General features: G+C 40.9%; 1 protein-coding gene across 2 annotated transcripts; it reads right to left on the bottom strand.

Annotated features, from left to right (window-relative positions):
- Positions 1–421: 421 nt before the first annotated feature.
- Positions 422–23,911, bottom strand: ANXA2 (annexin A2). 2 transcript variants are annotated; one of them, XM_085234219.1, is made up of 14 exons: positions 23,839–23,911; positions 19,689–19,748; positions 15,930–16,029; positions 12,476–12,570; positions 11,769–11,825; positions 9,784–9,897; positions 6,742–6,832; positions 5,350–5,429; positions 4,984–5,043; positions 4,261–4,354; positions 3,490–3,585; positions 2,437–2,495; positions 1,667–1,789; positions 422–787 (listed from the first exon to the last, which is right to left on the bottom strand). In XM_085234219.1, exons 2-14 carry the CDS (start codon positions 19,734–19,736, stop codon positions 728–730), a joined length of 1,077 nt encoding a protein of 358 aa, XP_085090345.1. In that variant the 5' UTR covers positions 19,737–19,748; positions 23,839–23,911; the 3' UTR covers positions 422–727. The 2 variants fall into 2 exon arrangements, with proteins under 2 accessions (XP_085090345.1, XP_085090346.1); XM_085234220.1 differs by lacking the exon at positions 11,769–11,825.
- Between the last annotated feature and the right edge of the window lie 846 nt (positions 23,912–24,757).

Raw genomic sequence — 24,757 nt, 5'->3', positions numbered from 1 at the left:
TGCAGTGCCGGGCGGCTTCGGGAACGTTTCCTTCCTTCAGTCATGTGACTGACGGGTCGCTGTAAGCATTTAAATGGAATTTCAATGCATTCAGCCCTTGTTTTATACAGATAACACAACACACAGGTGAGGCTTGAGTTTTGCTGTTATACTTGAGGAAAAGAAAAAAAAAAAAAACACCACCACCACAAGAATGGCTGTGTTTCTCATTTAAAAAAAACAAAAAACAAAAAACAAAAAAACAAAACAACGCAACAACATCATTAAACAGGAATTAAACAGGAAAGGCTTTGAGGTACAAAGACAAGGTTTCAGTCATAGGTAATGAATTATGGACAAGGGAAAAAGGCCAACAGTTGGCACAAGCCAAGTATGCATCAGTTGATCACCAATTTTTCAGATTAAAGGTCTGACAGGTACATCTGTTTTATTTATGTTTTATTAGAAACATTACACAAAGAGGCATCCACAAGCACGTTTAACCTCGTTTAACCTTTATCTCTGGGGAATGTTAGTTTCTCTGGCTTTACGCTGTTAGGAACTCTGGCAGAGCCAAGCAGAGCGCTGCTGCTGAGACGTGCAGGCAGCGCTGGGGAGCTGCGTCAATGGTGTGGCAGGGATAGAGGCAGGGCAGGGTTTGCATGGCGGCTCGATTTTGTCAAGGGCTACAGTAAAGGAAGAGCAGAATAGGCATGTCTCTGCGTTTCCGTTTCCCACATCACAGTTTTCAGTCCTCTCCACCACACAGGTTCAGCAGCGCCCGCTGGTAATCACCTTTTGTGTCTTGCTATAAAGTGGAAAAAATGCAAAATACGTATTAGGAAACAGCAACAAAATATGAGGGTATATACATTATATTCTAAACCTGTGGGAATTAACTGATTTTTCACAACTGAAACCTTGCTAGCCTGGAGGAAACAATCTAGACCAGGTTTTACTTGTTTGCGAATTGAGATTATCATTCTTACAACATACATGCAAGGCCATAGGGAGATTTGATGCAAAAAAGAAAAGCAAGACAACAAAGGAAAGCTGGAAGACTTGATTCTGCTCCTTCTCACTGATCACCACAAAAATTTTACAGTACATTCACTATTTTGAAAATTTACCTATTATTTCAAACTGTCATCTTACTTCAGAAAAAGATTTGGGCTTCAGGTTTTGATGCAACTACATCTATGGAAATGTAAAGGTCGGCAGAAGACCAGGTTTTAAACAGATGTATGGCCTCTTCTAATATATTTCCAATTAAATAAAACCTAACACTTAATATTTCCTAATATCACAAAAAAAATCACTCTCAATAAAAGTTTGCTCCTTAAGCACTGGAATGAAAGGAAGTGACAATTTAGAAGATCTATGTTAATTCTGCAAACCCAGAGCAATTCTTTTCTTTTGGGCCGGGGATAGAGACAGGTGAATGGAACCTTTGTTTGTAACGCATCAACTGATTGGGCAAAACTTGCCTACAGCAGTCAAAGGGCTGCCAAGATTATACTGGTGGTAGACTACAAAGCTAAACATTTTTCAATTGTGTGTGGTAACAACCTACTGTTGTCACTGCAGCCTCTAAAATACCTCACATGAATTTTAATGGGGAAAAAATCCAAAGAAAAGGACTTGGAAGATCCATACAATCAATATATACAGAACGCTGAAAATTTACCTGGATGAAATAATAGAGGGATTTTCCGTATTTCCTCTTGAATTCACTCTTAATTTTCAGCATGTCAACCTCACAGCGGGAGACCATAATCCTAATCAGGACCTTGTCACGGGTTCCCTTGCCCTATAAGCACAGTGACATTTAGAACTTTTAATAGATGAAACATGTAAAAGGATGCTGTAACTGGTGTGGAAGACATACAGCAAACTACAGACAACTGAGGAGCATCAGTAAAAGGTACAGTGAATACTTGATCCAGGAACTTAATCATGAACATACCTCTCTCATCAGCAGTGTTCAACTAACTTCTAGATACCAATCTAGCTACTTAGACTGCAAGCCACAGTTCTGGCTCCAGGAAGTTGTCTTCATCATCTTCATGTTATTGCCTAATGCCTGTCATCATGTATTTCTCTTTCATATCTTTTCTCAATAAAATGTTTTGAGGCAAATTTAGCTATTTATTTTTCCATTTCAATAAACAGATTTTCTTGTGTTTACCTACAAAAGATGCATTTAACTTTGGTGATTATGATAAACTGATATAATGAAGATAATTATATGACTCTTCCCTGTATTTCCATATACCAGATGCATATTAATAGATAGCCTATGAGTTAAGCTTTTAAAGAATGCTTGTGAACAATATAAAGTCATCATTGTTTATCCACACAGCAGTTACACATCATATGAATAAAACCACCTAAGGAATAAAAACTCGATGAAACAATGGTTAGAAGATAATGAGTAGAATGAACAGTCTTTCTTACCTTCATGGAATCATAGAGTCTGTCTGCAAAGTATAGCTGCTTGTTCTGAATGCACTGAACTAAAGAGAGAGATATGATAAATGGGTAAACATCCTGCCCATGTAAGAATAGAACAATAGAATCTTGGAGCCTTTTCAAAGGTAAGGTAAGCTATCAAAATAAGATATTCATCAAAAGTTTCCCCAAAAAGGGGCAAAGAGAAATTGTTTTTACCTGAATTGTTATTTATAAATTGGTTGGCTACACTTATGATTGAAGCACGAATACTTGCAGTCGGAGAAATATTTCCCTCTATTGCTAGTATAATTTTAGAAGGCTAACCTTCCTTCACACAATTCACTCTTAAGTCTATCTTTCACTTTTATGAACAACCTTTTTTTCTGAAAACGTTCATTGTATGCTAATAGGTGAGAAGTGTCCCTTTCGAGGTTGAGCTGTCTTGATTCTACACTAGCCTTAGACAGCTCATTTCTCCCTTAGCCTGAAATGGATTCTCCTCTTAAAGAATGTCCTGTGAAACCTGGCAACTTCCTGTGTATTCTTGTCTCATCCACAATAGCAGTCACCCCCACCTTATTTCACCTTATTTATCCCCCTTATTTACCCTTATTTCAGAGAATTCAGAGCAAAGTTAGCTTTTTTCTTAGCCTCTAGTATCCTCCACAGCCTGTCTTTCCTCACACACACACTGCTTGCTTTCCAGCCTATCCACGTTGAATAATTAATGTGCACAGCTAGAGTTCTAACCTTTTTATGTGGGGGAAACAAGCATTAAGCTTCTGTATTGGACAAAATTGAAACTAACAACAGATCACAGAACATGCATTTCCCTTTTCATTTGGAAAGCAAGACCTATATTTTGCAGAGGGACAAAGTATGTTACCTCTCAATACCTGTAACGTCCTGAAATACACAGATCCAATAATACCAGCCCTTCCAGTTTCTTTCTCCTCTAGAAATACAGAGGAAGCTGAGCCTATTTTCATCACAGTACACTGCAAGAGCACTGAAAAGATATTATTTAAACATAGTGTTTATTTTACGGTAACTCACCAAGATTAATGAAGGCATTCTCCAGATCTCCCTTAACTTCCTTCTTGATGCTCTCCAACATATCATATGGGCTGTAGCTCTTGTACCTTTCAAACACTGTTACAAGAGAGATAGCAGATCAAACCAAAACCAAACCAGGAATGGTTAAAAGTAACCACACCCAAGTAAAAAATGCAGAGAGAGCAATGTGCTGACATGATTAAAAAAAAAAAAACCTGTCCAAGTCCTTCTTGGAACTGTCTCTTAAGTACAGCCTAAGTTACCCAGCTGGTGGTACGGTTTTTTGTTTTCCTTGAACACCTCCATTATCTCACAACGTAACCCTCCATTATCTCACAACATACTGTTGTAGTTGTGTCACAAGCATTTTTTAAAACAACAGTGATTTGGTTCCTGAAAAGAAAAATCTTGAATTGGTTTTGACTTGAACACATGATATAGCTAACTTAACCAGGATGGAATGAAAAGCTAAAGGACCTTTCAAGGTCTTACGCAGCTCTGTTTTCTAGATGTCTAACATTTTTGTTCTCAGTGTACAAGACATACCATTAAACAACGGTTGCACATGTGTAAAAATAAAGAGATCTATACACATTGAAATTGGAGATAAACACATCCACAGATGCTTAAAAAATTGTAACAACTTGCATGTGAATAGGATTTGATCGCTTTTCACACTTACTTAAGAGCCATGTGGAACAAAATAGTTACCGCTTTGACCTATTATTTTCTTACAGGAGAAAAAATGTAAATCTGTCTTTTAAATTGTACCTTTCTGCAGATGTGGAACACTTCTTTCAGTCATAATGTTGATCCACTTGGGAACATCAGTCCCCTTTCTCTTGACACCAGCATCATAGAGCTCCTGGGTAAAGAATGAAAATCACGAGTTACACAGAAAGCCATTTCAAACACAGACCGTTTTCTTAGTGGAAAAAGCAGTATAGGAGCTGTGTCAGTGGGAGACACCAAAAAGGACACAGATTTGGGCAGATCACCGAGGACAGGGTCTATGGATCTACCCTGTAACTAAGACTAATTACTTTTCTATTTACTTCTATTTATAGGTTTTGCTCCAAATTTAGCTTTATTTACCTCAGCAGAACTGCTTTTAGTAAGGTACAGATATAATCAACAGCATTACCAGCCGCTAAGTTCAAAGCTACCTCTTCCTTTATCTTTTGTAACTGCTCGATTGCCACCAGTCTTCACAAGGCACGTGTTTCCTTTTGCTAAAAGACCTCTTTTTCTATGTGCCTACAGGAAATACCAGAGTGCTTCTGTATAGATCCTACAGGTAAGTATCCCGTGAAAACTGGTACCAGGATTGCAAACAGCAGATTCCTTGATATCATTCACACATTGCTATGCAAGAGAGATCTGAAATACACACATCTGTTTTCATAAACTCTTCATTTTCACAGCATTTGCGCTCTGAATATCCTCCAAAGTTTAATCAACTTAAGACATTTAATGGCCATTACTAGCACTTACCCTTGCATCTTGATCAATCAGCTCATAATCAATCACAGAAGTATCTTCACACCTTTTGCCCTTCAAGTGAGAATAGCAAGATTAAGAAGTTTAATCGATTTCAAGCAATTTTTTATATTTCTTTCACTAATCAGTAATTAGTCACTATTTGCTACACAAGCATGTTTCATCTCCATTGTGAAGATGCTATACACAGTGTCACTGTCAAAATACATTGCCCTTCAGTTTTTACTTTATTTTTTCTAAAGTGAAAATACAAGAAAATTTTAAGGTGAGTTAGAAATCCTATTATTTTACTGGCAATCACCAGTGAACTACCAATGGGTGGGCATATTAGGAAAAGTGGAAGGAAACGAACAGATCTACCTTGGCCAGGGCAACCATTAGCTTGCGGAAGTCACCAGATGTGTCTGATATAATGTCCTTCTCCAGTTCTGTTTTGTACACTAGAAAACAAAAAATTCTTTTTCATTTAAGGGCATCCCACAAATACCTGTTTACAAGCACAGGAGTTAATCACTGCATTTTAGGACATCAGCAAGCAGCTACTATATAAAAGTCATATATAGAAGGGAAGGAAAACAAATACATGCTTGCATCCAAAGAAAGAATGTTGCTATCAGCTAGTCATTGGAGATCTCATGCAATCAAAGCCTGTCTGCCAAACGTGGAACAATAAAACAAAAGCCTGAGAATACTGAAAAGAAGGGAATATTGCTTTAAGCTGAACCAGTGACTGCTTGTTTGCCAACCACTGCATTTAGACCTTCACTATTCATGGATTTACAACTAGACAATCGCAATTACAAGTTTAATGCAAAAAGACAGAAACCGCTATTATAAAACAAAGGAATCCTGCATGAGATTCCAGTATGTGTCTCAACATCTTTGTTTTTCAAATGATCACATGCTACATTGCTACAAAATCACTTTCTGTCTCCTGTTCAACAGCAATCTAGTCTGCAGCAGCAACATTCTCCTTACTGATACACATTTATTTTCAGTATGCATCATTAAGACCACATTGATTTTGCTTGTCCTTTCTGATTCAGCCAGTACCTTAGCAGAACTGCTGGACAACAGTCACGCATTAACAGACAGCAGTTTTCTCCATTTCAGTCTATTTCTGGTGAGCTCAGTTCTGAAGCTCAGGGAAACAAACAGCTGCACTACTGATTATGATGAACATGACCAGAGTAGTCAATATCAAAATATAATGAATATTAAAAGAGCGGAATATTTTTGAGGGTGGATCTTATATCACTCTCAATTCCAGTTATAATCAACTAAGAATTATACCTGAAATCAGATAAAATGCTTTGGAACAGTTACAAAAGAGAATATATACTTCTGTGAAGTTTTACTTCATGTCTTTTCTGGCAGATCTCTCAAATAAACTTATAAACATGCTTCAGTGGATTTCACCTACTTATTATGTAACTGAATCTACAATCCATAAGTCCGTCATCGTTAGTTCTGTCACTACGCACAGGACATCTGTAGCTTACAAAAGAATATTCAAATCAACTTATCAGATGAGTAGTATATCATCTCCAATTTGTTTGCTATCAAGCAACAGATTAAACTATATAAACACAGTCATATCCAAGATGCCAGTACAAAATTTCTTACGCCCCAACATAAAAGAAACAGAGCAGATGTGGTGTAAGAATCTCAGTCAAACCAACGCCAAGGGAAACTTAGCCAAGCAACTTCATGTACAAACATACTGCATCAAAATTTTCAAAATAAACTTACTTTCCCTATAGACTCTATTTATTTCATTAAGCTCCTGATTTGTCCGTGAGCAAATGATTTCGATAAGTGTGTCCTCATCAGTTCCCAGGCCCTGGAACATATGCACAGGTAAGTTAAATGCTAGAAATGCACAGACATGCTTGAACAGTCTCAAAATATTTTACTGACGTTTCATTATCTTTTCTCCTTTCTCCAACTCCAACAGTTTCACAACCATTCAAGGTTGTTCAACACTTTGGTAGCTGTAGGGATGTTTTTTAATGTGTCAGAGAAACACCAGATTTTTAGCAGCCAAATACTATTCTAACAGTTTTGACAATCTAACTGATGGTACCTCTGTGTAACGTGTATCTTATGAGCGTCTCTCATAACACTCAGCAACCTCACCACCACCATAAATGAGAGAGGTCCACTAACTGCAGCCCATGTTGATTCTTAGCATACAAATGGGCAGCAACAAATTTGTTCTTCCCTGCTTTTCTGCCCCACCTCCCTCCACAGGCTTCCTCCACTACAAATGCAAACCTGAGCATGACATGTTCATTTGTCTCAGCTTCTAAGGTTTCTAAGTTAACAAAGATTTAAGCATGTTCTGGATTTCTAGCTAATAAATAGAAGCATGTAATCATTTAGGTTGGAAATGATCCATAAGACCAAGTCCCTTCTTCACTTGGCCATACTGTGTACTTCTCAATGCATAAATACAGATGTAACTGTATTACCATTAGATATATTAAGAAATAAAAAGGTATTTGGGATGATAACCTATATATATATACATATATGTATATATACATAAATAAAACATATATGTATATATTTAATAAGCAGAGGGTTGAGATGACATTCCAAGGTAGTTTTTTGCTTTGGAATCAAGGTCCATTTTGTAGTAATAAAATTTCTGTTTACCTTCCTGTTGGACTAAAATAAACTTAATGATGTCAGAGTACTTTGAAGTAAGCAGCACTACTACCATTTTATAAACAATATAGGTATTAGCACTAAAAGAAAATAACAAACTATATCAGCATCTAAGTTAAACCTTAGGGGAATTTCAGTACTCCAGAATAACATGATTTGATCAATGTGCTCTAAACTCAGTTATTTTATTTAAAAACATATCGAAATAAAATACGAGTATTTTGCTAACAGCATCACTATAATCTTGTTATTGAAAGATCACTTAAAATAGAAGATTTACTTGGATATATCGATGATTCTTCCCTACCCAGTGACCACTGAGTACATCTGAGTTGCTAGTTAGTAAAGCTATCTGGCAGATACTTCAGTTTTTTGAAAAGAAACTCTTCTTTGAATAGACGAGTTTGTTTTTGTTTCTGCCTACCAGTGAACCGTGTTCATGCTAATCCCAATGCCTTTGTCTTTCAGCATCAAGAGCAGGCAGAAAAAGCCTCTGATGCCTACTGTTAAGAGTTTGCTAAGCTTCTATTTAACAAAGTGTTTGGTATCTGGCAAAAACAGGCAATGTTTGCACAGAACTGCAAGAGAAATGTGCAAGGTAACATCCTGGGAAATTTTCTCATGCTTCATGTTTGGAAAACTGAGGAAATTATGAGAGAAACTGCATTCTTGGATAAGAGTTAGAGGACTAAAGCGGAATAATATTATAGAAATGGATCACAGATGAGAGAATTTGGAAAGCTTTCTACAGAGCATTTCTAATAAATATCTAGGACAGAAATAAAGGCTAATGAAACTGAAGATTTTCTATGTATTTTTGAAGCATTTTGTAAGCATATGTTCCAGAAAAATAATTAACTCTTCAGTGATGGCCTGTCTTTACCCAACCTTGATTTTCATGTCATAGCTGTAATTTAAGAACAGTATCAAGATAAACTCAAGCTCAGACAGAGTGCTTGGGAGATGAGAATATCTGATTAACCAAGAGAATATAATACTCTATACCTAAGGCTACAATAAAGTAATAGCTCAGGATACAGGCTGTGAATGCAGCAGATACACTAGATAAGTATACTGTCATCCTAGACAGATGAAATGTAAAATAATTGCAAATAGAAAAAAAAGAAAAAAAAAATCAGATTTGCAGCTAATTATGGATAGCGTACATTTAAACCAGAAGAGGGCAGCACCTGATTGCTGGAAGAACGGATTTGGCCTCTAATGACAGGCTTATAATCTCGGCACTGGCATTTTATTTTTTCTACTCATTTTTCATTGTTTGGACGAATTAATCCATCAGCTCTTTGTTTTGTTACAAGTTCCAGCAGATATAGTTCAATGCTTGTTTTTAGTTATCAATCAATCAATAATCAATCTAATAAAGAAGCTGAAACGTAAGGGCTGATTATAAATACAAACTTCCAAACATACACTTGCTTAGAAAAGTAGAAGCACTGGCATAAGCACCGCTCCAAGTCTTCTTTCAGCCGAGCAGGTATCTCTAAACTAGCCATTTATTCCACACCTGCCTGTGATTGTAGGGGTCTGAACTCAGTAAGTTCAGTCACTGCTGTGCAATTTCTCCAAGATTGCTTTGATATCTCATTATCACATTCTCCTCCTCCTCGTATTCTTTGCAGAGGCAGATCTGGTACAGGATGTTCTTTCAAAACCAGCAAAATGACCCAGTAAGCAGGAACTACTTTTTCAGTCTACAAATGCTAGCCAAGGATTTAAGAGTTCCAGCAAACAGTTTCTTGCTTAGGCTATTCTGTACTATGAACCTGTACGTTATTTTTAAGAGCAGTAATGAGAGCAGCAACCAGCCATAGCAGCCTATCAATTATTCCTGACTGTACTTGTTCCCTAAAAAGAGGATTTAATTAACATTTCAAAAATCACACGGTTCTAGAATTTATTTTATTTCACACTCGGATGTTGTATGCTGTGCAGCTGGATATGTAAACTGTGGTACAAAAACAAACAAACAAACACTAACAGTGGACATACTTGAAAACTGCAGCCTTGGATATAAAGGCCAGATTCATTCTTAACATAGTGACACCAGAATAACATTTAAAGTGACACCAGAAAAACATTTCAATTTCAAAGCTCATTTACCTTCATGGCAGCTTTCAGTTCAGAGGCATCATACTGTGATGGTGTCTTCAGCAAGCCCAAGATCACTGCCTCTAAATGACCTGACAGAGCAGACTTAAGTGCTGCGGAAAGTTCCTGTAAAATAAAGGAGGCAAGATGGAAGAAAAAAATTAAAGCTCACTTCTGATCTCCAGAAAATTTAGCCTGTAGCACTTTATGTCTCTAAGTCTGCCACAATGTTTCTTACACAACTGAGAAGGAAAAGGAACACAAAGAGCTTTTGTTTTGTGAAAGTCTAAGAAAGAAGCCTGGCAAAGGGAGATTTTCTCATCCTTTGAAAATAAGAAGAAATTCACCGGCGGCTGGCAGAGTGCTGGGGAGCATGATGCAGAGACATCCAAGTGACTCTGAACAGCTCAGCTCCAGTCTTGAAGCACTGACACTTCATTAGATCTAATAAGCACCGATGGATCTGAGCCTGACTCCCTGCAGTCAGTGCTTCTCCATCACATGTTCATATTTTCCTGTAGCACCATATGATTTGTGTTTTTCCTATTATTGCAGCCCTATATTAGCTGAGAAGTTGGAAAACTGCACAGTTTTTCCACTGTAAAGGTCCAGTTCCTAAACAGCTGGCTGAAGGACAACAACAATCCCTGAAAGCAGAAAAATTCAAGAACTTCAAGAATACAACCAGAATTGCGTATCCTTTGTCTATTGTGAACTGTCAGTCCTGTAGGAAGCAACAGGCATGTCTGCTTCATAGAATGCATGCAAATCTGCAGCAAATAAAGTCAGTGGCATTTCGTCTTTTATGAGTTCAGATGTAACTTGGATAAAGCTAGCACCAGCTTCATTATAATGCAGTTCCAAAGTTGAAATCCTTGGAATCAAGCTCAGGGTCCACACAGGCCAATACTGTCCCTAAGCTTAATACTGTCCCATAAGTCAGGTATGTAGCTTACATAAAAGGACACTGCTTTTCATGTGAACAATTTGTGAGGCTGGGGACAGGGGCTAACTGCAGGAGAAAGTGACCTCAGCTAAACTGCAGATACGTTTATACCAGAGAGATAAACAGCCAGGGCATTTAATTTGCTTCCAAAGTCACCAACTCAATCCAGAACATTAATTTATGCTAACGCTGCATGTGCTTACTACGCTGACTGACCAAGATAGTGAGCTTTGGACATCTATCTGCTTTAATCCAAGAGATATTCTAGTGTACTAATCCAAATTTGGGTCCAAAATGTCACGCACGAAGTTTTGGTGAGACACAAATGCAGACTCCCCAGTAGTCAATGGTAGTTCCATTAATGTTGGTAATAGGGAAGGACTTCTCAAATCGAACCATTCCTCAAGATTATCAGTAGTTCCCATTAAACCTAGCTCAACTCACAGGAATGTAAAAAGATGTAAATCTGTGACTTTTTATTATAATGGACTATTTCAACAATACACAAAACAAGCAGCTATATTGAGCAAAATGAGCAGCCTAGTACAACACATTGCCAAAGAAATCCATGAGATACTTGCCCTGAAACACACATATTAGTTCAAGATATGTCTTTTTGTATTTATTTCTTCCTCTCTTATCATTCAATTGCTTATTTAACCGAGTGGTTTCTACTGCACATTTCCATTATTTCTGTACTTGCTTATCCTTTGGCACTTGTTATACTTGATAAATTCAGTTTGCTCTTGGGTTGCAGCAAAGAAAAAAAGGTAAAGGAAGAGATAACACTTAGATGAAAGAAGCTGTATATTTTCTTGATTGTGCATTTCTGTGGTCATGCAAAACATTTAACAGAGCTTTGAGTGACACACTTCATTACTAAGGTCCAGCTTATAAGGGCAGTTCCCCCAGTGCTCATAGGAGAGTGACTGTCAGGGTGCAGACACGCAAACACATGCATATGTCCGACTGCTATGTGCTTCTGCATGTATGTGCCTGTATCAGCCATGCATAAAGCTGGTGAATTTCCAAACTTTAACTCTAGATTTACATTTGGATGTGCATTCTGGGCTGCTATTGGAGGACTACCGTTTGGGGTCTGGCAAACCTGGAAGAGATACATTCATCATAATCCCAATTCTATACAAATTTCTTCTTCTATGTGGGCGTAAAACTTAAATTATAGTAAAACTCTCAACTTCAAAACATCTCTTGCCTTCCAGACAGAAAGACTCATTATGCAGACTGCTGCAAACATTTCAGAGATTTCTTTCCATCAATAGATGAGAGCACATATTTCTGACAAGTTCAGCTCAGTATATCACTTTGTTCCATGTCTACAGAACTTTCAGCACAACTGACTGCAATCTTTTCTCATTTAAACTATCCATGTGAACAGAATGTTTTCCTTATACAAAGTTGCCATGCAATAAACAAACAAACAAATAAATAAATAAATACACTCCAAAGCCTCTCTGCCACTTCTGCCTTCAAATTGAGACATTCCCTGACAATGGCTTTTCACTAATGTGCGTGGTGGCTAGCTGGCTGATATGTCACCTATCGTGATCTCTGCAACTGCTAGGAAATCTTTAACAGATTTGGACAAAGTAAATGCATCTTTGCTTCCAGTGAAAAGGTAAGCCCAATAATATGATCTCATTTGTTCACAGTAAATTGTGAGATGTACAAGGCCTGAAAATCTAACTATCCACAAGAAAAATATTAAATAATTGTTATTTCTTCATTTTTTGCTACCTTTTTGGTTCTCCTCTGATAGGCAAAGGCAATATCCTGCCTCTGTTCATTGCTGCGGTTTGTCAGGATGTTGATGATGGTAACTTCATCCACACCTACAAAGACATAAGATAAGGAATGAAAGCAGATCTCTTCTCTTTGTATTAGAATGTTCTCTGACACTCAAAACACAGCATATGTGAAGTCTGGAGCAGAGCTCAACTGCTCTGATATTATTTGTTGGTATGTATAACATCCTGGCCTTGAAGACAGAACAAATTTTCAATGCAATGAAGATCTTTGTGTGCACAGGCATGTACGGGCATCAACAAAGCCTCATCCATGACCTGCTTCACTGCTTCTGTTTCCTGCTTCACTTGTGCTTAGTCAATACTCTGCGAAGAAACTTGCGCAAGAACAGACATTTTAAAACTGACACAAATGTGAACTCGTTAAAGCCCATCCTTTCATCTGAGTGTTTTTAGTTAAGGCTTCTTAATAAAGCAGTTATGTTTTCTAATTCACCTCAAGCCACTTAACTAACACTCCAAATATAAAAATGGGAAAATAAAACAGTATACTATGTTCATGCAGAATGTAACAGGAGGATTTGTTATGGGTTGCCTTTTGTTGTTGGTTTTTTGTTTGTTTTTTTTTTTATACTGGAAGGATCTGGGTTTTTTTGTCCTTATTTTTACACAGTGAATTGCATGCCAGACTTGGAAGAAAATAGGTAGTTCTGACATAGATGTCCTACCAAGCCCAGAGTTTTGACTTGGTCTCTGTATTTACTACAACCAAGACAACAATTAGCTTCGTTTACATTTGTATAAATGAATATTTTTAATAGAAACCAGAAAGTAAGGGATGGATCAGCAACAACTGGCAGGTCTCAGATCCCCTCCAGAACCCATCTATGCTTATATTCCTTAGTACCAGAAGCAACCACAGCAGATACAGGAGGAATTTCTTTCAGAGCAGCCCTCATACTTCATTATGTTGACTCATGACATCAGCAGCGGATGTTGGTGGTATGGCAGTAGAGGCTGAACCTTCCCACCAATGTTCCATTTTGATGCCATCAAGAGAGGGCAGGCTGACAGAATGGTGTCTGACATGGAAGTGCAGATGAAGCAAAGGTGTGGAACTGAAATCCTCCATGTGGGGAAAAAATAGCACCCACTGACATTCACTGACACTTGCTGAATGTGTATAGAGACCAAGCAGTGGGTGTGAGCACAGTGAGACAGTGGGTGGTGAGTTTCAGCAGTGGTGCAGAGACACGAAAGACAATCCACATTTCAGGTGGCCATACAGATTTTTACAAGTGCAGCATGCTGGCTCTTGCTCACTGCAGGCAAAAATGCACAGCTAATAGTGGTGACAATGTTGAAAAAGACTGTTCTGTAGTTGAGTTTGCTATACCAAATAGTCTTGTTGTGCCCTTTGTTCTAGCTTCCATGGAAATAAATAGGAGGCCTGCATACAACAAGACTCTTAGCCACTAGTTACAGAATATGGAACAAGGAGTCAAGTTCAAAATATTCAGACTTATTTCTCCCTCTTGCCCACATTTTTCATGATGAAATACTACACTCCATGACCTTAGCTCCTACTGAGGCAGGCCTCCATCTGTGCTCTTATTCACAGAAGCTCAGCCTGCAAACGACAAAGCTCTGGAAACATCTCATGTCTCAGTTAGAAATTCTGGTTTGAAAACATGCTGACCGTACACTTCAGCCATAATCTACAGCTTTTTTAAAGTGTTTTTCTTTTGTAAAAGAAAGCAAACTCTCTCAGTCCAAGAACAGCCATGCATGCATACACACACACACAGAGCTTTTCAGCCCTTAGGAGAGCTACAGCACAGAGCCATCTCTTAGGCGTCTTAATGAATTTTAAATTTAAACCATACTTTGCATTCAAAACTACCAAATTACATTTTCAATTCTTATGACAATTGTGATAGATTAGCAACCCGCAAATGACTACATTCAAGTTTCTAATTCAAATGCTTTGAGGATGGAAACATGAGCTAATGCATTGCTCTGGCATTTCATGGAAAATGTGTGCTTGCCCTGCACACTTGGGAATCATGCTGCATGGACAGGATGCTGACTCACATCTGCTGAGGCGGGGTGAAGCAGTTGAGCTGCTCAAACATTTTTCTTTGCTGTTCACTAAAATCTCTGGAAGTTTCAGGGTGAATTTCATCAGTGCATTTCTATCAATGAGTAACAAGAACGGACATTGTTGCTCACTTTAAAAAACATTGAATCTGACAAAAGTCCATATAGCATTTTCTGTCAAACACAATAAACTTTTACTCCTCTAAGAGGACTTTTTAAAACAGATCATGAAATGATTAAAAACCACTACTTAGCCTACTTCAATGAGTATGCAAGAGTTGTTTCCAGTTAAATAAAAGAAATCCTGTGAGAGGAAGCCTCATGCTTGTTAGGGAGGGGCAATTTCACATTTTGCAGCAAGTCAGACATGTGCTTTGTTGGCACTGACTTGGCATTTCTTACTGATGAGAAACTGTTTGGCTTTTAAATTTCTCCGTCTCCTGAAATGTAGGCAACAGACTTGGCAGGTCCAGCTGGGCCCAGCCGTTGCTTCTCTGGCCTGGAGAAAGTCTGGAAAGCCTGGCACATCCTTTCTGTGTTTATAGCAAGACGAGGATCAAGAGTCACTGCCCTAGGAGCACCAACAAGGTACTTCTACTTGGGAGCCGCAGCTCATATTCCCTGTGCTCCTGCTTGTTTCAGTGTGCCAGGCTTTTCCATGGGACTGCATCCCATCCGCTCCATCCTGGTTTCCCACCAATCAGTGCAAATGGTGTATCCTGGCACAGACATGGAAATGCCAGCCTACCTGGTTCTGGAAAGTGGGGAACTCTCACATTGCCCTGCTCTTGGAATACTGCCATATCATTTCAGAAACTAGATTCCGTTGTTTCTAGGACTATGACCTCTACAATAATACAAGATGTACAAACATTCAGTTCAAAACACAGTAGAAAAGTGTTCAAACCACCCCTGTTCAGCTGCTTGGAAAGCTGTAAGGAAGGAGAAACATCCAATGCAATAATCCCTTAGAAATCAGTTGTTCACAGCCTGGTCTCAAAGCACTGCCACAGAAGCTGCCACTTCATTTCCAGAGGCAAAAAAAAAAAAAAAGTAGTGGAATTGGAAGTACTGACAAATCAAGAGTAAAAAAGTGGGCATTTTTAGCAACAGTCTGAACAACTTTTGGGCACAAACTTTTCAAACATATTCCAAAGCACAGATTTACACAGTTCAATCTAGCTCTGCCAAGATTATGTAAGGTCTGAGAAATCCTAAATCTCCTAAAACAGGTAGCCAGATTAAGGATATTAACATGGTGGTTGTGAGACACTGTACTTTTTTTATTTGCATGCCAGTGTTCTACCTTAAAAAACAGAGTCAAAACCATAGCCCATGTTCCTCACCTTTGGTCTTGATGGCTGCTTCCAGGGCTGCAGCATCCCGGTCAGCATCAAAGTTTGAGTAAGCCTTAACTGTGGCATACGCACTTGGAGGGAGAGAATGCTAAGGGGAAAAAAATAAAAAGAAAAAAAAAAAAAAAGGAAGAAAAAGCCTAAAGTTAAATTATGTAAATGTAATCTGTTCTTGCTGCAGTTAATATATGCAGTTGACTGTTATTTACTCAAATTCTTAAATGCAAGAACTACTGTTGGGTGTTCATGATGACAGAATTCTGCTAACAAACTCTGCACTCCAGAGATGTATTGTCCCTGAGTCCATTCAGAGATATGGTTATTTTAAAAAAGAATATGTACAAACCGATACTATACATGATTACAGCAAAAATCTAACATTCAAAAGTTATTCACTAAACCTTTATTTTCTCAGATTTGGTGCTTTCAGGCTAGAATAGAAGGAAATTGATTACAAAAAGCTAATTCAACAAAAGTTTAAGCATCTGTTGCATTAAGTCTGAAATATTTCAGATTTGAAGCCAACTTTTTACTTCAGATTTCAAGCCACATTTGTACAAAGTAAAGATTAAATTAAAAAAAAAGACAGGGGAGACAGAAGATGAACAATTAACAAGTCAAAACAAGTTTCATGCTCTGTCTCACAGATTTTAAATGCAAGACCAAATCTTTTTGAGCCTATACTTCTATAAAGCACAAGCTACCTACCATCTCCTTCTCAAAGTCCATGCCTCAGATGACTTGGTTAAACCAGCACGAGGCTAACAAAACTGAATGACATTTCAAATTACCACTGCTAAGAATATGAGGACATTTAGGTACCAAGCAAACAGCTGGAATGCTTTAGAAGTTACCAGATTGAATCAGCTGTTCCTGATTGCGTTTCCTGAGGATTATAGCTTCTAACAGGACGTCAATAGAATAGGGGTTGCAATCTTCTCAGTTGCTTTGCTGCAAGTATCAATACTAGCTCACATCACCTTCCACCGGCAGGTTAAGCTAAACCACAGACGTTCATATAAGCAGCTGAGAAACCTGGTGAGTCCAATTTAGACACTTAAAACTGCAGTAGAGATACATAGTGACTAACATCTGAAATTGCCATAGCTATTTCCCTCGTGAACCAATGACTAAGCTTTTTGGTAAAGATCCTTGGAAACATTTGTTTCAGTCCCTAAAAGCAACAGAAACCAGAGCTCATAAACAGTATTAACTTATCTTAATACATATGGACAAGTATTAACTAAGAAATTCTAAGAGGTTGCTTTTTTTTTTGTTTTGTTTGTTTGTTTGTTTTGGGGAGGGGGGAGGTCCAAATTTGATACTGTCCTGTAGAGGTCACAGCATCTGGAACAGATTCCTCTGGCAGCAGCCACTGTACCTTCTTGTCTCAGAGAAATCTGGGTGCCTGAAAGATTCCAAGGCCCATCAGTACACACGACCATGTGGCACTTCTGTTCAACCACTGCTGGATAACCTGATGTATATACACCTGGTGAGCTCAGCAGACTTGGATGTCTCTCATTCTGCTTGTTCATTTGGACAAAAAAAAAAAAAAAAAAAAAATTCTCCATATCACACATGGAGAAAACACATAGCAGCTTATTTGCTATTTGAGAGCTATCTGGGGGCCAGTCAGAGCCACCGTGTGTCCCTCCACACAGTATGTAACCAGGTAGATTCAGACCCCCTGGCAGTGGTCAAAAGACCCAGCAAGTGCCATCTCCATATATACACATAAGGCTGCTCCACCAGTAAATGGACTGTCTCTAAATTCAGCATCCGTAAAGACGTTTGACTCTCTGAAGTGATGTTTATTGACTCTTGCATATGTCAGTGGAACAGGGAAAAGCCTTATCAGGATTATTATTCTTCCTATGAAAAACAGCCACTCCAGACAAAGCGGTCTGCCACTCTACGATTGCAGAGGAGTTTTTCCAACTGACTTTGCATTTGGTACAAAAATTTCCAGGATGTAGCAGTAAAAGTTCACCCTTCTGTGTAAACACACCGGCAGTTTGGGCAAGATTAGAGCAGAGAAAGATTGTTTTCTCCACACATATTTATTGTGTTTCAGAGGTCCTACAACTGGTTCTCTTGCTCCAAGATTGAGGAATTGAACCATATTGGGAAGAATGGACACATATCACCAAAAGGAAAGCTTATAAGGTTTAATTTCTTCTTAAAAACAAAACAAAGCAAAACAAACAAACAAACAAAAAACAACCAAGAACCTTTCAAGACATTTATATCTCAAGAGCTCTTTGCCTTCAAACAAACCATTCGTTACATTTGAAAATTGAGTTGCCTGCCATCATCCTGCAAATAACCTATAAAGTCATGACTAAAAACCCAAGCTTCCAATTTCCAGTGCAAGGAGTAAGCACATGATGAGACATACTAGGGAGATCTTTGTCACATAATCTCTCTAGTTGCTGCTGCAGACAGATGCAGAAATGGCATACACTGGTTAACTTCAGCTCAACTCCTTCCTTCCCGTATAGGAAAGAGAAGACAGCCCAAGCCAGATGGTAAATGCAGTTTCTTGGTCCTGAAACAGATCAGTTCCTAGACCAATGATGCAGAATGTACAAATCCCTTAACATGCAATGCAGGGTTCAGCTGTGATCATTCTATACCATCAAGGTTAAAAAACTGTTTTGAGAAAAATAGTGGCTGAAGTTTTGTTTAACATTAGTTAATAAGCTGCACCATTGCACAATGGGCAAATCATTTATATGAACTAGCTAATCTGGCTTCAAACTTAGGCCCTCCAGAACAAACACCTCCCCTGCTATCTCTTAGACTCTATGGTAAAATCTGATGAAAATGTTGATGCAGCAGTACTCATGTTTGACTTTTGCCATTATTCATTTGCATTACAGAAGAAACAGATCTACTGCTAATACTCGACTGCTAAAATATTATTCCAAAAGAAACTCCCCATTTAAATGGAAATTGACAAGAAATCTGAAATTAACTGCTTTTGCTGTACAATATCAGCTTTGCTACTTACCCACAGTGCAGTACTCAGTTCTTTTCAACAGTGCTTTCATAGAGCTCATATACAACTTATTTCACAAGTAACTTTTTTCACAAGTAGCAAAAACAGCCAAAAAAGTTTGCTTGTACCATGTTCAGGTCTGCATTAACTGGTTATAAAAATCACAGTTATAGTAAGCGTGTAAGCAGCCAATGAAATGATGTAGAGATGAGCTTCACTTCCTCTTCAGTATCAACTGCAGAACCACAGACTGATGACACAATATCTTCACACTGCAATGGTAACCTTACCATAAATGTTGCAATACAAGAAATCAAAGTGTGGCCTTCCTGTATTTTGATAAAACTACTGAGTAAGTGTAGATGTGGTGGAAAATACCCAACAAACACCAGAATTCTGTAAGCTTTTCTAAACAGAAAATGAATGACCAAACTAGGCAGCCAGTTTGCTCTCTGGTCTCCTTCATACAGCTGTAGCACATGAGTATTGCTCATGCTGCTGGGCAGTTGGGTGAGCTGTCATTAGATCTCGTCACACAACTTCCCTGTGGTTTATAGCAGCTTTATGGCTGAAAGCAGACCATTGCTATCTAAGTTTTTAGTCAAGATAAGATTAAGTAGAAGAAATGTGTGGAATGCTGTAAATTGTACAGCTCAGCACAACTGCTGGAAGAAAATCCTGTAAAGGAAGAAAAGATATGGCACTTAAGTCAAACAAACTTTTCTGGTTTGAACAATAATACTTACATCTCCTTCCAGGCTGAGCTTGCTTAAAATTTCATGGACAGTAGACATCTTGACCGAACACTGGAGGAGAGAAACAGGCAGACATGAACAGATTTACAGACATAAACATATTTACAGTTACAGTCGCAGGCTATACAGTCCTGAAATGCTGCATCACTGAAACCAATACAATCCAACGAGTCTGCTAATTGCAAGCAAAAATGCTGATTTAAGGGTTTCCAAGCCACAGTACCATTAATAATGCAAGTGAGAGGTTTTTGTTCTGACCGGGACAAGTCTGCAAACACCCACTGATAACATGATCATAAGATAGCAGGTAACAGACTCTTGACAACTAGAGTAACACCTTGCAACATAAAATAATGCCACTTGTCCACTTCCCTAGACTGCATAGTATCTTGCCATGACATGCAAAGAAAATTAGGGAAAAAAAAAATAATCGTGAAACAAATTATTCACACTGCAAGAATAAACGTCAATTTGATAAATGTGCTTTACAACACCACGCTTTTTTTCAGTTCTGCTTTCTGGTGCAGTTTACCACTACAGTGTAGTGTTGTTTTGCTGAAATGGACTCTCTTTCCCAAAGATTAGAAGCCAAAGGCAATGTGTAAATGACTTACAGTAGACCCAAAACTAAGCTCACAAATTCTTCCACTGAGAGGAGAGATATTGCCCATCATATTTCCAGCTAGTCAACCAGGTTGGCAACTACAGCAAACATTACCAGGTCTTTTGAAACTAGAGCTTACTTTTCAAGAACTCAGCAATCTGTACAGATAGCATTATCAAACAGGGAAAAGAGCTGGCTTGATAGGAGGTAGGACATGACATCGCAAGATCAGTGACATTTAACTAACTGATAACTGGGTCTGGAATAAAAATTGTATTATTCTCGGCCACATTGAGCGCTCTTCCCTTCATTTCCATGCAGCCATGAGTCTCCCCACTCCATGTCAGCTACCACACCCTCCGAACTCACTCCTAGCTGCTCTGCAGCCAGTCCCAGGTATGCCCTTTCAAGGGGTGTTCGGGCTTTTTGTTGTGTTCATCGCTCTCCTTACACCAGGGCTTCCTCAGGCAAGCAGTGCTAGCCACATCTCCCAGACAAGCTAAGCTCCCTTCCACTCCACAACAAGATCTGAACCCAAGAGCACAGTAAGGGGTTAGAAATATTTTCCAAATAATAGAGACCTGGTAAAGACTCCAGAGCAAGAATTTTTCTTTGTTTAAACACCTATTAGTCCTTTTTTTCATTAATTCTTCTACAAGGAAAAAGCAGAGAAATTCTGAATTTCAGAAATAAAGTGCAGTAACACGTATTTTGATGTGGTATTTTTTAGCATAAATGCAGTAGTTGCACATTTCCTTGCTTAAAATACAGTGAGAAAACCTGCTATCTTCTGACGTGACCTATGTGAGTAACAAACACCAAATCTATTTCAAGGACAGTAAGATCCCAAGGGAAGAAAATGAGAAATGAAAAGCACAGTAAATGGCAATTTCCTTAAATACAATAAAGAATTTAATAAATTAAATAAATAAATCATCTTCGGAGCAAAACTCCAGCACGGCCTTTTTAAGGCAGGCAGCAGAAACGGCAAGAAGCTGCTACCTGCTGTTGGCACAATTACACTGGTTAGAGATGGACAACACATTCCTGCATTGTGAAATTCTTCGTGTTTATGTTAATAAAATGAAGTGCCTAACAATGAGACCTTTGTACTCTGACAGCTTTACAGCCAGTACCAGAGACAAGCAACTCCAGTCCTTTAGCCTTCCTTGTTACAAAGAACTAGAAACCACCAGTGAAAACAAGCAAAGTGATTGCAGTGTAATCTTTCTCAAAGCTTTTTGCAAGACTCCTATTTCTAAGTCAATTAGAAACCACATTGAATCGGGCTTGTTGGAACAAAGCACTTGAACAGCTTCCAAGAACAGAATGATCACACCCTCACGTAGGGCTGGAACTGGAAGGTTTGTGCCATCAGCACACAACAATGCTATAGCAACCGCCCGTTCCCCAGAAGCATGTTGGCAAAAGAAAAAACGCACTTCTGCAAGAAACTGCAGAGAGAGCTTTACTCAGAACAAATGCACGTCTTGTCACACCCTGCTTTGTAACACCATCATATTTGAGAACTGATTCTGATGCCGTCTGGACAAGTTCTGGTTGGGTTTGAGCATGTAAACAGAAAATATGTGCACTAACTTGTTCTTCCTTACTCTGGAAACAATCAACATCTACCCTCCTAACGTAAACTAACACTTCAATACCTTAAGGCAAGCTTCTACAATTGGTTTTACTCCTACATACAAACTATCAATTCTGAAGCACAATATTATTCTACTAAGGGAAATTACCTGTTTTGAGCCCAGACCCCACCACCACTGCCAGCAATCTCTGACTTACAAACCTACTCTTACATCGTGGCTGGCCTATACTCAGTGCCTCATCCCCTCAGCTGTTTGGGGACAGAAGAGCATACATAGAAGGAGTTTTGTATCTTGATTTCCAGGGACAGTTCAGGTACGCAAAGTTAGGGGAGAAAAAAAAAAAAAAAAAGCACAACACCCACATGATTCATGGATGAAAGCCATGCCAGGTACACACAATCAACATTGCTCAATAAGCAGAGCTACCATTTTAAGAATTTAATCTACCCTTCAAGACAGAAACCGGACAAAGGGTGTTCCCCAAATCATGAGCCAAGGAAACGGCATCCCCAGAATGAGAGAATGGAAACTTGAACTCAGAGCACATTTGTGTCAGCTCTCCAAACCGGGGCAAAGTCTGGCAACGGAGGAGATGCAGCAGGGAGGAGCTGCAATGCCTCAGTGTAAATGAATTAAGGACTGAGAATCATTCACTGTATACTGCTGACTGCTGGTACAAACGTGCCAGGTCCCTTCCCTGCAGGGAGTGCTGTAATGTTTAGCAGGACATCCAAAGTCAATCAGAGAAAGACTAGCTTTAAAGGAAAGGATCTAGAAAACCATTCAATCACACTATTGTACACCTTCTTGAACTGCTCTCTTCCTACTAACAGCCCAGGAAATGGCCCAGTCCAAGAAGATGCCATGCATGCACAAAAATAAGGACCTTTAATTCACTGAATTCAAGGTATTCAATTTTTGACATTTTACGGGAAGAGCTTTCCTGCCAGTGGAAATCATTCCACAGTAACGCAAACCACATGCACTGGGGCTGCTTATCACAGGCAGCTGCTACAGAAGGAGCGCAGAGGGATCACTCAGCGGTGCAGAGGACCTGAAAGATCCTTTGACTCTCAACCTGCTCTCCAGGGTCAGTATACCGCTATGCAGATATAGCATTTGAATACGAACGTCAGAACAGCTAAGGTAAAAGGAACTAAGCCCACTATGAGTAAGAACGCCACCCTGAGAGCGTTTCGCTTTTCCTGCGGCTGAAATAAAAGGCTCGATTCCTCTGCCCTCCGGTTCAGGCAGGAGGAATCGCGCCAGGGCTGACTCAGGCGGGCAGCAGCCCCCAGAAGAACCTCCGCCGCGGGCCAGAGCGCCACGCCCGAGCCGGGCGCTGCCGTCGTGGGCGGGGGGAACCCGGGGACAGCCCGAAGAGCCCGGCCCCGCCCCGTGCAAGGGCTGCGGGGCGCCGGCAGCGTCCGGGGCAGGGAAGGGCGGCTGCCAGGGGCCAAGCGCATCCCACCGGGCCGGGGGCTTCTCCGAGGCCGCCTTCGCCGCAGCCTCGCACGAACGCCGCTGCCTCTAAGCGGCAGGCGAAGCTTCGAGGTGGAAAGCGAATTTACGGCCCCACCGCTACTTCTGCCGAACCGTTACGCGCCTTCGCAGGAAGGCTTTTGGTGAAGCCCGACGACGTAGGGGAGGTTCCCTTCCCCGGGGGCTGCCGCACCCCCAGCCGCGGCGCGGGGCGCACGGAGCTCCCGGCTCAGCACCGCCGACCCCGCGCGAAGCCGCCCACAGGACGACGGCGGGCGGGTGAAGCCGGAGGAAGAGAAGAGGAACGGGGAGACCGCACCCAACCACCGCCCCGCTGCGCCCCGCTGCCGGGCAGCACCCGTTCCGCTCCCTCCGCGGCAGCCGCCGTACCCCGGCCCCCTCCCTCCGGCCCGGCCCCGTTCCGCGCCGCGCTGGCAGCCCCGGGGCTCACCTGGCCGGGGCGGGCAAGGCGGCTCTGGCGGCGGCTCCGGCGGCGGCTGGGGCCGGCGGCGGCGCGGGAGGGGTTTTGTAAGGTCGGGCGGGAGCTCCCCGCCCCGGAGCCCCCACCCGCGGCGCTGACTCACCCGGCCGCGCCCTCCGAGAGAGCAGGAAGGGGCGAGGGACGGGGTGGGAGAGGGCAGGGGAGGGGCGGTCGCTCCGCGCCTCGCGGAGCCGCAGCCCCCGGGGCCGCGCTAAAGGAGCCGCCCGGAGCGGCGCCCCGGGACGAGGCCGGGAGGTGCGCGGGGCTCGGAGATCCTCCGCCGCCCCCGCGTGAGGTTCTGGGGTTCCCCCGGAGCGGCCCGGCTGCGGCGGGTCGGGCCGGCAGGTGGGGCGGCGCCACTCCTTTGCACACAGCCGACGAGCCGCGGCCGCGCTGCGGCACGGAGGTCCGACACGTCAGCCACAGCGGCCCTCTGCCGAGCACCGCGCTGCCAGCGAGGCGCAGCCCTTAGGGCGCCTCCCGCCCGGCCCGGCCCGCGCTCCCTGCGGCGTGCAGCTGCGGGGAAGCCCCGTTCGGTGCAACGCTATTGAATGAGCGGCCCTCAGAGCTCGGTGTGCGAAGTACGGAGTATAGGAAGTCTGGGTGCCACAAGCAGTGCGTACGAGCAGCCCGAGACAGACCACCTCTGCCCCCACGCTCAAAGGTGCACGCTCGGTTAACCCTAACAGTATAAACCATGCCTAGAAGAAGGGTGGCAAAAAAGGAAACAAACGAGAAATAGAAACCCAAACTCATGCTACTCTAACGAGGGAAAAACAAACTGTCAAGTTGCAGATGTGACACCAGTCAGAAAAAAACAAGATATAGTTAAAAAGAAAAAATACACTTCTAGAAAGCGTTAAGCTTGGCCATGAAAACAGCAGTGGTA

Source organism: Meleagris gallopavo, chromosome 12 (assembly GCF_905368555.1).
Source record: "Meleagris gallopavo chromosome 12, MGAL_WU_HG_1.1, whole genome shotgun sequence".
Lineage (NCBI taxonomy): Eukaryota > Metazoa > Chordata > Aves > Galliformes > Phasianidae > Meleagris > Meleagris gallopavo.
Note: the sequence above shows the minus strand (reverse complement) of the source record. Positions and strands in the feature narration are given on the sequence as shown.